Genomic DNA, 13693 nt, shown 5'->3' with positions numbered 1-13693 from the left:
TTCTCACCAGTTAAGCCTCCCCAGCTGGCTGCCCCATGGTCAGCTCAGAAGGGCTCCTGAGGACCCCAGCCTGGCTCTTGGGAGCAGCAGATGGCAGCAGGCTGAGGACTGGCGGCCTCAGGGCCAGGAGAGCCTGGGTACAAATCACAGCTCAGTCATTCACTATGACCCGGGTTGCCGGGCACACCCCTTGCCATTTCTGTGCCTCAGTTTCCTCATCTGTAAAGTGAGGTGACACCGATCGCCCTCCCAGCCGTTCTGAGACTCAGCAAGATGGCCGGTGCATAGCAGGGCCCTCCTTTTCTCACCACAGGACCTCTGCTGCCACCTGCTTTTCCAGAAACACACAGCACAGTGGGCTCCCCACCCCCACCCTGGGATCAGGAAGGAGACCCTGGTGGGAGGGACCAGTGGCATAATGGCTGGGGTCCAGCACAAAATGAAAACAGAGGCCCTCTGTCCAAAAATGAATCAAAATTGCACAGTGCTAAACCCGGCACAGTCCTTCTGAGCTCAGGGACCAGCGTGACCACCCAAGCCGCCAGCTCTGTGTCCCAACACACTCCCCACTGCTGAGCCTCACGAGGGAGCTGGGGGTGCCCAGGGCAGATGTGGGCACCCATGGTGTCTGGGGACGTGGTGCTGGGACCTCCCGAAAAGGAGGCTCTGCCCTCTGGGTCTCAGCATCTCCCTGGGTAGGCAAGACCATGCAGAGAAGCTGACTCAACTCCCAGAACCTGCTGCTGCTCAGTAGGCAGCGACTGTCCCCTCTGTGCGCCCCAAGCCGTGTCCACCGCAGAGCCGGCTCGCTCCGCCTCGGGAAGGAATTTGTGGGAGCCTGAAGGGCCACTGGGCAGGGCCAGGACCTCTTGGGAGAGGAGTGTCTCCCCCCACCCTCTGCTGCCTGCACCCCTCCTGTGCGGCCATGCCCTCGCGGGGACCAGCGTCCGGGAGCAGGGATGGTGATGCCAAATCCCGGGAGCCTAGCAGCTTGCGGTGTCATACTGGAGCCAAGGCAGGGCTGCGTGACACTTGGCCCCTGACCTCCCAGCCGGAGGCCCAGGTCATCCACTCCTGGTAGGGCTGGGGCTGGGCAGGGGTCCCTTCAGGCCAGCACCTCAGAGAGCGGGCGGGCGGGCGGGTGGTGCAGAGTCTGCATGCGTGAGGAGCTCCTGGCGGCGTCACAGCCGCGCTATTCTCAGTCTCTCTCCTTTTATGGCTCCGGAAGTGAGCTGGGGATGCTGGCAGCCTGGCTGGCACTGGGGAGAGATTTAAATGGAGATGCAGAGAACAGCAGGAAAGCGCAGCCATCAGGGTGGGGGCAGCGTGCCGTCTTGGACGCCACCCCCTCCCTGGCACGGGCATCCTGAACCCCCAGCTCTGGGGGTGTCTGGCCTGGCCAGCTGGCAGTGAATCCTTCGTCCTGATTTTGGGGCAGCCACCCTCGGGGTTCCTGCAGCACAATCTGGGCCAGGTGGGCGTCCAGGGAGGTGTGGGGTGGGCACACAGCCTGGCTGGGGCCCCAGTGTGGGGGAGCGCCAGGCTCCAATCCCCCCAGGCCGGACTCCAGTGGCTCCTGGCAAGTCCTCCTCATGTTCCTCCCCGGCTCCATGCTGGCAGCCCGACACAAGGGACCCCCAGCTCCCACTCAGCCCTGGCCCCTAAACAGCCCTTAAACCCAGAAAAGCCACTGCCCACCTGCCTGCCCCTCTCTGCCCCCACTGTCCTCCCTGCTCCCTCCTCCCCACCAGCTCCAGGTTGGCATCCTGGCCAAGGTGAGACAGGCCCCGGACTTATCCCTCCCTCATCTCCCCTGCCTGCAGGCTATGCCCTCTTTGGAAAGAACTCAGATGGCCCCCAGCTCCTCCTTGGCTCCCCACACCACCCTCTTCACAAAGACCCTTCCTCACCTACCCACTGCTGGCCTCACACACCTCGGGGGTCAGAGCATCTCCAATGGAGCCAGAACCATGTTCCATGTGCCCAGGGCAAGCTCAGGGCACATGCCAGTAGGTGTGCAAGAGAAGGGTACCCTGGCCCACCCACTCACACACACATACACTCATACACTTACACACATGCACACACACACACACAGACATGCAGGAAGACTCCATTTGTGCTCAGGGGCTCCAATGGTAGCACACACACGGGAGGCCAAGGCACGCAGAAGACTCAATCGACATGGCACGAGGAGGTCAGGAAGGCTTCCTGGAGGTGGCGGTGCTGGGCTCAGGTTCAGACAACACTTACAGCAAAGCTGACTCTTCATGCTTAGGTGTTAACACTTGGACATTTGTCAGTTGAACAGGGGGTGGCTGGCAGTGGCATGGACGGGGCATTCTGGGTGGAGGGAGGCTGGTGATCCAGGGCCCATGGGCTCCTCCTGACCCTCTGCCACACCGCCCAAGCTGAGAAGGACCTCAGCCTCCACTCAGTCCAGTCTGTCCCCTGCGGACAAGGATGTGGGGCCAAAGAGGCTGAGTGACTGACATGAGGTCACACAGTGCCTCGTGGAGATGCACAATGAGCGGTGCCTTGTTCTTCGTCCTGTGCTCAGACCAGGCTGGAGGAACCCGCTGTGAAGCACCTCCTGGGCTCAGCCCCGCCTGCTGTTCCCGCCAGCACACCTGTCTCCCCGTGTGCACCCAGGATCTGCTCCCGCAGTGCCCAGATGGCCCTCCTCCCGTGTGCCAGTGTGGGCAGTGCCAGTCAGAGGGGCCAGCCTGACCCCCCAGCAAGAGCGCCCGGAAGGAAAGAGCTGTGGGTGTTCTTTGCAGAGCTCTGAGCGGAGCGACTTGCTGGAGCTGATGGATGGCAAAGCCTGTGGGGGCAAGGTGATGCCCACCCCTTATTTTATGGGGTGCTCTGCACCTCCTTGTACTCCATCCCTCCCAGAGTCATGCCTCTGTCTGGCTTAGTACCTGCCAAGCCTGTCTCGGGAACTTCCGTTGACGGAATCACCCACCGACTGGGCAGGGCAGAGCTGGAGCTTCCTCGGAGCACTTCCTCGGAGAGGAAACCGAGGCCAGAGAGGGCGTGGGGGCTTAGGGGACCCACCTACAGTCACACAGGAAATGAAAGTGTTCATGGGACACCTCTGGGAGGTTGGAGGTCTCCCCAAGACCCCAGAGACCCCAGACACACTTCCTGTCCTGGCTCTGGCCTTCCTTGCTGTGTGGCTCAGGCTAATCCCTGGCCCTCTCTGGACCTCGATTTCCCCTTCCGGGCATGGCTGGGGTGGCGGTGGTGAGGAGTGCACGTCCCTTGTCTGCCAATGGTCGGTGGAGGCCTGGGCTCTTGTGACCCCACCGGCCCCGAGGGGACGCCTGTGCAGCTGGGCCAGACTGACTGGAAAAATACAGAACTTTCCTTGGAGGCTGGACCGGGAGGCGCTGAGGCAGGAGGCAGGAAGGAGGAAGGAGGAGGGAGGAGGGTCTGGTGTGTGGGGGCCCGGAACGAACAGGCTGCCTGTTCCAGGGACAAGGACGCAGCAGCACAGAGCCTGCCAACAGGAGATGAGGAAGGAAGGAGCGAGGTGGGGGGGGGGGGGTGGGGGGGGGACCAGAAATAAAATGTTCCCACAGCCCCAGGGGGCTGGGGAGGTTGCAGAGGGAGGGGGGCTAGGAGGCCCCTGGGCCCACCCATCCTGCACCCATCTCCAACTGGCCCCCAGGCCATCAGCTTCCATCTTCTGCACCAGTGCCAGAGCCAGCCCACTCCTCGGGTCTCCTCTCATCCCTCAGTGTCTTTCCCGGCCCTTGGTGCCACCTTGGGAACACCAAGCGCTATTCCCATCATTGATAGGGGTCTCCCAAGACCCCTGCCCCATTCCACCCTGTTCCCCTCCAGGGCTCTTACAGAGGCTGTCTGGCTGCAGCAGCTGGGGGTTAGGCAGGTGGGTTGATGGATGAGGACCTCACCTCTGTCACTTGCCCACTCAGCAGCCTGGGGTAGGTCCTCCCACCCCTAAGGAGCCCTGTGGAAGCTGAGGCGAGAGCATCTACCTGGGTGGCCAAGCAGGAGCAGCTGCGCCCTGGCCTCTCCTCTGCCCCTCTACTTTCCACCTCAGTCCTTTCTGCCTCCTTGGTCTTTTCCCCAGGCTCTGCCCTAAACTGCTGTGCACCACCCCCCGCCCATGCTTTGGAGGTGGACTGGGACCCTTACCCCCAGCTCTGCTGTCTGCCTACCCTGGCCCGTCCCCACTGCAGGTGGCCCTCAGGATGAAGACAGCAGGGTACAGGTGTCCTCCCAGTTGCCTGGACCCAGATCTCCCAGAATTCGTCACCAGGTCTGTGCTGCCACCTCAGGAGTGACACCAGGGGCGGGCGCTGGCCAGGTCTCGGAGGACAGAGAAGGTGGGCAGGGCGAGGAAGTCCCCAGGACCTTTCCTGAGGAGCTGAGGGCGGGATCCCCCCGACCACTTCTCAGGCTCCAGAGTGGCACTAATGAGAGGCTCCAGCAGGAACAGCTGGGAGAAACCTCACCAGACGAGGTGACACGAGGCCAGGGACGAGGCTCCTGGAGCCCCGGAGCTCCAGCCAGCCCTCAAGGCCTTGGCATTGCCCCCACTTTACAGATGGAAAGCTGAGGCTCCAGTGTTTCCTGACTAGAAAGGAACGGAACAGGAACCAGTCTAGCCTCAGACCCTTGCCAGCGCCTGCTCTGGGCCAGGCCCTGCTTACGCTCAGCTGTTCACCTGTGGGCACCACCTGTAGGGTGGCACAGGGACTCAGCCAGGTCAGGCACCTGGGACAGCCTTGCCCTGTGCCTGTGAGGAAGAGGCAACATGAAAAGAGGATACCTGGGCCCGGGAGCCCAGCGAGGTTGGAGGTCAGCAGCTCCTGTAGCCTGTGGAGCCCTGGGCTGGGCAGCAAGGGACACCCGGCTCGAGCAGGTGGCTGACAGACTGGCCCCCAGGTCTGGTCATGCAGCCTGGCCCCAGCAGTGGGCACCCGGAGGGCATAGGGCAGCCTGGTTCTTCTCTTCCAGTCCTACCGGGCAGTGGGTGGTGACAGATGAGGCCACAAGGTAGGGGAGTGGTCACATGTGGGGGGCGGGTGCCCGAACCAACCCCTAGGACTGCCGCATTCCTTCCCTGCTGCCAGCTCCTCACTCCACACAGCCCACACGGAAGGACAGCAGGAGCCCTGGAGTGTGTGCAAAGGGTGGGGTGGGCAGGTGTGTGCGGCCAGCAGTGGGTAGGTGAGGAAGGGCCTTTATGAAGACGGTGGTGTTGGGGGCTAAGGCAGAGTTGGGGGCGGTCTGGGTTCTTGCCAAAGAGGACAGAGCCTGGAGGCAGGGGAGATGGGGAGGTGTGTGCCTCTGCGTGTGCCCGTGTGTGTGCGCATGTGTGTGAGTGGGGGTGGGCGTGAGCTCTGGCCTGAAGGGGCCTGTGTTTGCCTCTCCCTGCTAAGCCGCGCTAACTTCCGGCACCCGAGCTCAGCAGGGCCAGCCTGGGGGAGCAGCAGGATGCCCAAGGTCAGCATCTGCCCTGTGAACGCTCCTGGCAATCCAGAAAGGCCCTGCCGGAGTGGGTCAGCTGGGGCCGAGACGGTCTGAGGCTGCAGGGAGAGAGCTGACTCCCTTAGCTCTGATCAGGCAGGAGCAGAGGCGGCTGGGCACCCTAGAAGGAGAAGGGAGGCCAGGGCACAGGGTGGTCCCTGCCTTTCAGAGCAGGTACCCCCACACCTCTGGGGACCTAGGTGGCAGGGGCTCAGGAACCAGCACTAAGAGGTCCTTTGAGGCTGTTGTGAGCCTGGTGGAGATCTCAACCGTGAACAGAACCTGGGGGTCACGGGCTACCTCACACTGCCCTGCAGGGCCCTTTCCCTCAGGCAGGTGGGGCCTCAGAGCTGTCAGACCCGCCCAGCAGCAGACCAGGTTGGCTTTGAGAGTGGGGGTCCCCCAGGTGCTCCTGACCTCCTTGTGCAGGTTTAGCCTCCATCCCCTTCCCCTGTTGCTTCCCCCACCTGCACCCCTGAACCATGCGGCTCCAGTGGCTGTCAGGGACGGGCACGGGGTGCGGGTGGGCTGGAGAGAGGGGCAGCACAGGCCCCTGTTGGAAGAGGCCCCCGCTCCAGGTGGATGGGAGCCAGCCTGGCCTCCTTTCCTCAGGCTGCAGTGCGGGGGTTTGGTGAGGGCTTCTGGGGCGGTAATTGGGCAGCGATTAAGTGTTCCCGGCAGCTGCAGCTGTTGCCTGTCACCTGTCAGCTCAGGCCAGCATTCACAGCCTCTGCAGACCCTGCTGGAGAGGGTTGGGGAGGGGAGGATGGGGCTCTGCGTGGCACCCCCGACGCTGCCTGCCCTCGTGCCATCCAGGGCAGGCTCTGTGCTCTCCCACTGGTCTCAGCTTGGCCACTTCTGGCTTGTTGTTCAGCAGGTGACAGGGGTGGTGACCGGCCATGGGGCATTGAGCAGAGGACACCAGGATTCCTCACCAAGGGCCTGGCTCCTGCCCAACCTGCCTTGCTCACCGGGCCACCTTGGGCACTCACTCTTCTCCAGGCCTGGCTCCCTCCACACGGCTGAGGGAACTGAGGCAGTGGCACCACCTGCGACCTTGGCTCACGTGTTCCCAGTCCTGCCTCCTTGTCAGCTTGCTGATGCCTCAGATGGGGGTGGCAGCTGGAGGCCACTGCTGGCCAGAGGCCTAAGAGCTGTGCCCTGGCAGGGACGTCAGGGGCCACACGGGCTTGTAACCCTGGCGGGGCTGGCCCCCGATCACTGAAGTGCTGGCTCTCACAGGGACACACATACATGGTCAGTGCCCGGCACCCAGACAACACCTACAGGCTCAGACTGGCCCCAACCCAGACATGTGGCCCTCGGTGACCGCCGGCTGCACTCACCCGAGGCTGCTGGCATCTGCCCGGCCCGCAGGTACCCACCCAGCTCCTCTCCCAGGGATTCCGCAGTGGAGCAGTGGGAAGGTCCCTGTGCTGGAGGCTTCTCTGCCTGGCTCCCCACTCCCAGCTCTGTGGTGCCCCTCCGCCCTCCCTTCTCTGTCCGCCCACTTACCTTTAATTAGAAATGCCAGAAGAGCCATTTTTGGGGAGTTTTTGACAGAAAGACATTCCCCCCGGGGCGGAAGGAAGGAGGAGACAGACTGGCTCTGAGGCAGGGAGAGGTCTCCCTGGGAGAGCCAGTGGGGGGGGCCTCAGAGGGTGGGCAGGGAGTGGGGATTCCAGCAAGTGGGTACCTGTGTGCCCTTCAGTGCCTGAATAAGACAGGGAGTATTAATAAGACAGGGGGGAACCGAGGGCTGTGAGTGGGGGGTATGAGTGTGTGTGGGGGCTGTGAGTGAGGGCATGAGTGTGTGGGGTGGGGTTAGAGTGGGGGCTATGAGTGTGTATGTGGGGGTGTGAGTGGGGATATGAGTGTGCAGCATGTATGTGGCTGAGAGACGGAAAGGGCAGCTGGCAGCGGGGACAAGGTGTCCTGATTGTCAGCTATGATGTGCTCATGGCCCTCTGGCTGTGGGGAACGGTGTGTGTCACCCATGCCCGGGTAACATCAGAGGACCTGAGACCCAAGCCTATCCAGCCAGCACTGGAGTAACTCAGGAAGGGCGTCCCTACCCCTGCCAGGTTGCCAGGGAGGCAGAAGGGGCCTCCCTCCCGAGGGAGTCTCGGCTTCCGGAGCCCCGCTCCTTATATGGAGCTTGGCTTCCCTCTGCCTCTCCTGATGCACTGTGCTGCCAGCACCGCCCTCCTCCCTCCTCCCTGCTTGTCTCCCCCCTCCTCCTCTCCTTTTCCTCCTTCCTCCTCCCTCCCTGTCTCCCTCTCTCCTCCCCTCTTCCATCTTCTTAGAAGTCTTGGAGCCTCTGGCCAGGTTCTTGATATAGCCAGGGGCTTCAGGGCCCGGTTCTCTTCACTGGGGGCTAATATTCCCTCCAAACCCCAGCGCGCCAGGTAGCAGCTTCCAGATTTCCCTGGGAACACAGAAAAGTATTGGGCCTCACCAGAGGCCTGGGTGTGGGGGCACAGAGCAACCCCGTCCAGTCACAGCCACACGGGTATGTGTCACCATGCGCACCAACGCCAGGGTCAGGCAGAGAGAGCCTCGGCCTGGCTGTGCGTCCCTCACACAGAGCCCAAGACGTGGACTCGGGACCACCTGGGCAGGGGTGGTAGGAGTTCAAAGCCGCATCTAGGAGCTCACATGTGTGTGTGTAGAGTTGCTGAGTCCCTGGGCACAGGAGGCTGATCGGGAGGGTCCTTCCCGGGCTGAGCTGCACATCCTGCACAGCTGGGCGGACAGGCTCAGGGGCAGTGAGGACCCAGGAGAGCAGTGGCCAGCGCCAGCCCCCTCCAGCCCCCCAAAGAGGGAGGCGAGTGGAGAGGAGGAAGCCCACCTTGGGACCCCGGGAGGCAGGAGATGACAGCCCGCCCAGCGCCAGGAGGGGGCGTGGGAGGGGCTCCCAGTGCCCGGCTTCAGTCCCTCCGGTCCCCGCAGGCTGAATGAGCTCCGCCGCCCGGGGTGGGAGGTGCGGAGCGGAGGGATTAGTCATCCCAGCCCCTCTATGTGTGCAAGGGGTGGGACCTCCAGTACCTTCGCCGCCCAGGAGCCGAGTGGGCGCGGGGCGGGGCCTGCAGGGGCGCGGGCGGGGCGCTGCCGGGGAGCCTGCGGCTGGGCCAATGAGAAACGGGGCTCGGCGAGCCGGCCGCCCACGGGCCGCGCTGGCGGCATAAAGAGCCGGCGGCCGGGACTCAGCGCAGAGCTCGGGCGCCGCGTCCTCCCTCCGCAGCAGCAGAGCCGGACCTGCCTCTCCGGGCGCACTCCGCCAGCCCCGCCGCCGGCCCGCAGCGACAGACAGGCGCTCCCCGCAGCTCCGCACGGGACGCAGGCCGCCGGGCACCGCCGCCGGACCCCAGCGCCCTCCCTCCGTCCGCCCCGAGGAGTTTGTCGCCTGCCCGAGCACCTGCGCACACATGGAGCTGGACCACCGGACCAGCGGCGGGCTCCACGCCTACCCCGGGCCGCGGGGCGGGCCCGCGGCCAAGCCCAACGTGATCCTGCAGATCGGGAAGTGCCGGGCGGAGATGCTAGAGCACGTGCGGCGGACGCACCGGCACCTGCTGACCGAGGTGTCCAAGCAGGTGGAGCGTGAGCTGAAGGGTCTGCACCGGTCGGTGGGGAAGCTGGAGAGCAACCTGGACGGCTACGTGCCCACGAGCGACTCGCAGCGCTGGAAGAAGTCCATCAAGGCCTGCCTGTGCCGCTGCCAGGAGACCATCGCCAACCTGGAGCGCTGGGTCAAGCGTGAGATGCACGTGTGGCGCGAGGTGTTCTACCGCCTGGAGCGCTGGGCCGACCGCCTGGAGTCTACGGGTGGCAAGTACCCGGTGGGCAGCGAGCCGGCCCGCCACACCGTCTCCGTGGGCGTGGGGGGTCCTGAGAGCTACTGCCACGAGGCGGACGGCTACGATTACACCGTCAGCCCCTACGCCATCACCCCGCCCCCGGCCGCTGGCGAGCTGCCCGGACAGGAGCCCGCCGAGGCCCAGCAGTACCAGCCATGGGTCCCCGGCGAGGACGGGCAGCCCAGCCCTGGCGTGGACACACAGATCTTCGAGGACCCTCGAGAATTCCTGAGCCACCTGGAGGAGTACTTACGGCAGGTGGGCGGCTCTGAGGAGTACTGGCTGTCCCAGATCCAGAACCACATGAATGGGCCGGCCAAGAAGTGGTGGGAGTTCAAGCAGGGCTCCGTGAAGAACTGGGTGGAGTTCAAGAAGGAGTTCCTGCAGTACAGCGAGGGCACGCTGTCCCGAGAGGCCATCCAGCGTGAGCTGGACCTGCCGCAGAAGCAGGGCGAGCCGCTGGACCAGTTCCTGTGGCGCAAGCGGGACCTGTACCAGACGCTCTACGTGGACGCAGACGAGGAGGAGATCATCCAGTACGTGGTGGGCACCCTGCAGCCCAAGCTCAAGCGTTTCCTGCGCCACCCACTGCCCAAGACCCTGGAGCAGCTCATCCAGAGGGGCATGGAGGTGCAGGATGACCTGGAGCAGGCGGCGGAGCCTGCCGTCCCCCATGTCCCTGCGGAGGATGAGGCCGAGGCCCTCACGCCCGCCCCCAACAGCGAGTCCGTGGCCAGTGACCGGACCCAGCCCGAGTAGAGGGCATCCCAGAGCCCCCAGCCTGCCCACCACATCCAGCCTGTGGCTTTGCCCACCAGGACTTTTGAGCTGGGGCTGACTCCTGCAGGGGAAGCCCTGGTCCAGCTGGGTGCCCCCTCGGGCTCTGGGAGGACTCTCACACACTCGCGTCATCCAGATGTGGGCACCGCAGCCCAGCAGCAAAGAGCCCTCCCCCCTGCAGGGCTCCGCCCATCGCCCTCCCTCTGTCTGTCTTCCCCGGCCTGGACCCCACCCTCCACACACTCAGGCCTTCACAGAACACCCCAGCTTCCTCATTCTGCTACAATGCCCAGGCCCTCTGGACATCCAGAAAACAAAGTGTCCGGATAGCAGGGGCCAGCGGCCACCAAGCTCACGGGACACCCCAGAGCAGAAGCTAGGGCAGAGCCGATGCTGAGGGAGTCTCGACTTCCGGCGCCACCGCCCTCTCCCAGCATCTGCAGAGCCAGCTGACGCCCTCCCTGCCTCCCAGGGCAGCTGGCCAGCCTTGGGCAGCACAGCCCCCTCCCCCTCCTCCCAGGGGAGAGCAGAAGTCGCAGACGCAGCAGCAGCAGACCTGATGTCCCGGTGCTTCCTGGCCCCTCAGGTGAGCCCCTGCCCCAAGGCAACACCCACTGTGGGGCATCTGAGAGCTAGTGGGACCCAGAGGCTGTTTTTGAGGAGAGCCCACTGAGGCTCGGGCCCCCAGCAAGTTAGCCGAAGGGATGGGGTGGGGGTGGCGTCATGGAAGGGGGCATCAGGGAGAGTGGGCCAGGTGGGAGGCAGGGGCAGTTTGCTGAGCCAGCTCTCACATGGACCCGCGCTTTCTCTCCCCAGCTCCAGTGATTCACGCCTGCCTGGAGAAGAATCAGAGCTCAGCTCGTGACTCACCCATGGCAGGTGGAGGGTCCCAGAGGGGCTGAGTCCTCAAATCCGGCTGAGGCAGCAGCTGGCACCATCGGAGCCAGGAGAGTGACAACAGGTAACAGGGCGCCACCCTCCCACCCAGACCCCACCATCAGCTGTGCCGGCCAAATGAGCTCCTCCCCAGACCCCAGACACCCTGGGGCCCAGGCCACTCCCCAGTGCTCAGGCAAGCTGGGAGGCTCTGACAGGGTCGGGGGTCCTCTGCCCCGGAAGACCAGCACCATCCACCAGCCCCAGACCCTCCCTGTGGAGCCCTGGCTACTGTCCTGCATGGTCTCTCATTGCACACTCTCCTCCTCTTTCAGGTCTCAAGGTTCCCACAGAGTCTTTGCTGCTGTGCTGGGCACCACCCACCCCTCACCTTGCAGGCTGCCTGCGTGGGAGGCGAAGTCCCGGGACAGCCCAGAGGGGTGCTACAGAGAGGAGTCAGCTGCAGCAGAGGGCAGGAGCCCCAGCTTAGCCCTAAGCGCCAGCATGAGGGCCAGGGCCTGCCACGAAGCCCGCCCCGCTGGCCACCAGCTGCCCGCCCCCAGAGCCACTGCAGCAGGAGTCGGGTCCTGCCTCCCTCCCAGCAGGGAAACCCCGCCCGCTGCCAGGCCATCCTCTCTGCCAGAGGCTTTCATGAGCCCCAAGGCTGGGGCCACAGCTCCTACTCCTGCCCAGCAGCCCTGAGCCCAGCTGCAGGAAGGAGATCCCAGAAGCCTTTGCTCCTGGGGCTCCTCCAGGCATTCTGCCCTGCCCCGACACCAGAACCCTGGTGCTGGTGGGCCACTAGCGTCTGCAGCCTGAGCAGGCGCTGGCTCAGGGTTCATCTTTCTGCCTTGTCCACTGGGGGGCCAGTCCTACAGACCACTCTGACAAATCTTCAGCCCATACCCTGCCAGCCCCACAGATTTTATTTTTGCACATAAGCCATAACCGATCCTCACAGGCTGGCACAGGCTTTGGGGAAGCCCTGGAGCCTGTGAAGACCCTGGAAACCTCATGAGGCTGTGGCCGACCCCTGCCCCTTACCCCCGCACAGACCAGGCCTTAAATGTCCGTCCAGGCCCTGTGTACCTTACCCCAAAGACAGACTCTTTTTGTAAGATTTTGTTAATAAAACACTGAAACTTCTTGGAGTGTTCATGTTGCTTCTTCTGTGTGCTTGGGCTGGGCAGGAGTGGAGCTGCAGACACAGGTCCTCTGGCCCAGAGGGTGACCCTGGAGACCCCATGCGTGTAGTGTGAGGTCTCCAGGGGCTCGGAGGAGCACCAACAGGGCAGCCTCCATCAGGGTCCTGGATCCTCAGGGGGAAGCACCCTCAGGGCTCCACACTGCAGCCCCGCTGCAGCCCAATAGGCCTAGCTCAGCCCTGCCTCCAGGCCTGGGGTGGCCATCAGTGAGGGTGACTGCTGAATGGGGGAGCCCTATTCATGCTGAGCTGAGGCCTGCCCCTCTGTAAGTCCTACTGGCATGTGGGGTGTACAGCTGGGTGCATGGGGGGACTACAACTAGGGCTCGGCCCACACGGCTACCTCAGGCTCTGGGGCTCTGGGGACCTAGTCAGTGCAGACCCCAGCCGGGAGGGGACCCGAGCCATTCCTGGTTGCCAGATCATGAACTTGGTCTCTCTGAGCCTCAGTTTCCTCATCTGCAAAACAGGGCATGCTACCCTCACAGCATCTGTGCTGAAGAACTTGGAAACAAGGGTAACTTGATGCCCTGCAGGACGTCAGCCTCTGCTGCCTTTGGGGGGAGGCTGGATTCCGAGGGGCTGTGGGAGGTCAGCCTCCCCTGCCTTTGTGGGGGCACTGGATTCCGAGGGGCTGCAGGACGTCGATCTCTGCTGCCTTTGTGGGGACACTGGATTCCGAGGGGCTGCAGGACGTCGATCTCTGCTGCCTTTGTGGGGACACTGGATTCCGAGGGGAAGGAAGAGATGGCCTGGAGTAGGGATCAGCCCCTACCCATCAGTGTTCAATGAGAAGCAGGACTAACAGGAGACTGTGCATTCATTGCAAGGAATTGTTTTACTCAACGTAGGGGCTGCTGAGCCAGTCCAAAATCTCCAGGGCAGGCCAGAACCTTGGGGAACAGGCTAAGGCAGGCACCTGCAGGTGGAATGTCTTCTCCATCAGGGAAGCCTCAGCTCTGCTCTTACGGCCTTTCAAGGACTGAACCAGGCCACCCAGGTTCCCAAGGATGCTCTTCCTGAAAGCACCTATGACAGACCTTCAGGGCAACACCTCTGGGAAGATTTGATTGAGTGACTGAGAACAGTACCCCGGCCAGGATGACCCTCTCACAACCTTCACGGTCATCTGCTGTTGGAAGCTTCCCTCCCCTCTTGTGGGGTTGCCCTGCTCCTGGGGATCCCAGGCCAAGCTGTGGGGGCAGCTGGTGGGTGGTGCCCGCTCAGCCCCACTGGGGGGCGGGGTGCATTGCCCCCGCTGGGTCCTGCCACTGAGCTCACAGCTGGCTCCTGCAGCAGTGAGGGGCCTGGGGAGAGCAGGAAACAAGAGAAGACTAAGCAGAGAGAGCCACCTGCTGCCAGGAAATGTCGTCACCCGTGGCGCAGGGCGCTGAGCAGGGCTCTCCACGGTGAAAGGGCCGCCTCCGCCCCGTTCTTCCCTTGCATTTCTTTTAAATAACAAAGCTGC

At 63.7% G+C, this 13693-nt stretch overlaps 1 protein-coding gene across 1 annotated transcript; it reads left to right on the top strand.

The window, feature by feature from the left end:
* The first annotated feature begins 8737 nt into the window (after positions 1-8737).
* ARC (activity regulated cytoskeleton associated protein) lies at positions 8738-12167 on the top strand. Its single transcript, XM_023228144.1, has 3 exons — positions 8738-10731; positions 10962-11106; positions 11357-12167. Exon 1 carries the CDS (start codon positions 8934-8936, stop codon positions 10122-10124), a length of 1191 nt encoding a protein of 396 aa, XP_023083912.1. The 5' UTR covers positions 8738-8933; the 3' UTR covers positions 10125-10731; positions 10962-11106; positions 11357-12167.
* The last annotated feature ends 1526 nt before the right edge of the window (positions 12168-13693 follow it).

This window comes from Piliocolobus tephrosceles, chromosome 7, assembly GCF_002776525.5.
Source record: "Piliocolobus tephrosceles isolate RC106 chromosome 7, ASM277652v3, whole genome shotgun sequence".
Classification (NCBI taxonomy): domain Eukaryota; kingdom Metazoa; phylum Chordata; class Mammalia; order Primates; family Cercopithecidae; genus Piliocolobus; species Piliocolobus tephrosceles.
The sequence above is the reverse complement of the archived record's forward strand: the minus strand, read 5'-3'. Positions and strand labels throughout refer to the sequence as shown.

Excerpts from the sequence above, each read along its gene's own strand:
- ARC (XM_023228144.1), top strand. The coding sequence starts at position 8,934 with ATGGAGCTGGACCACCGGACCAGCGGCGGGCTCCACGCCTACCCCGGG.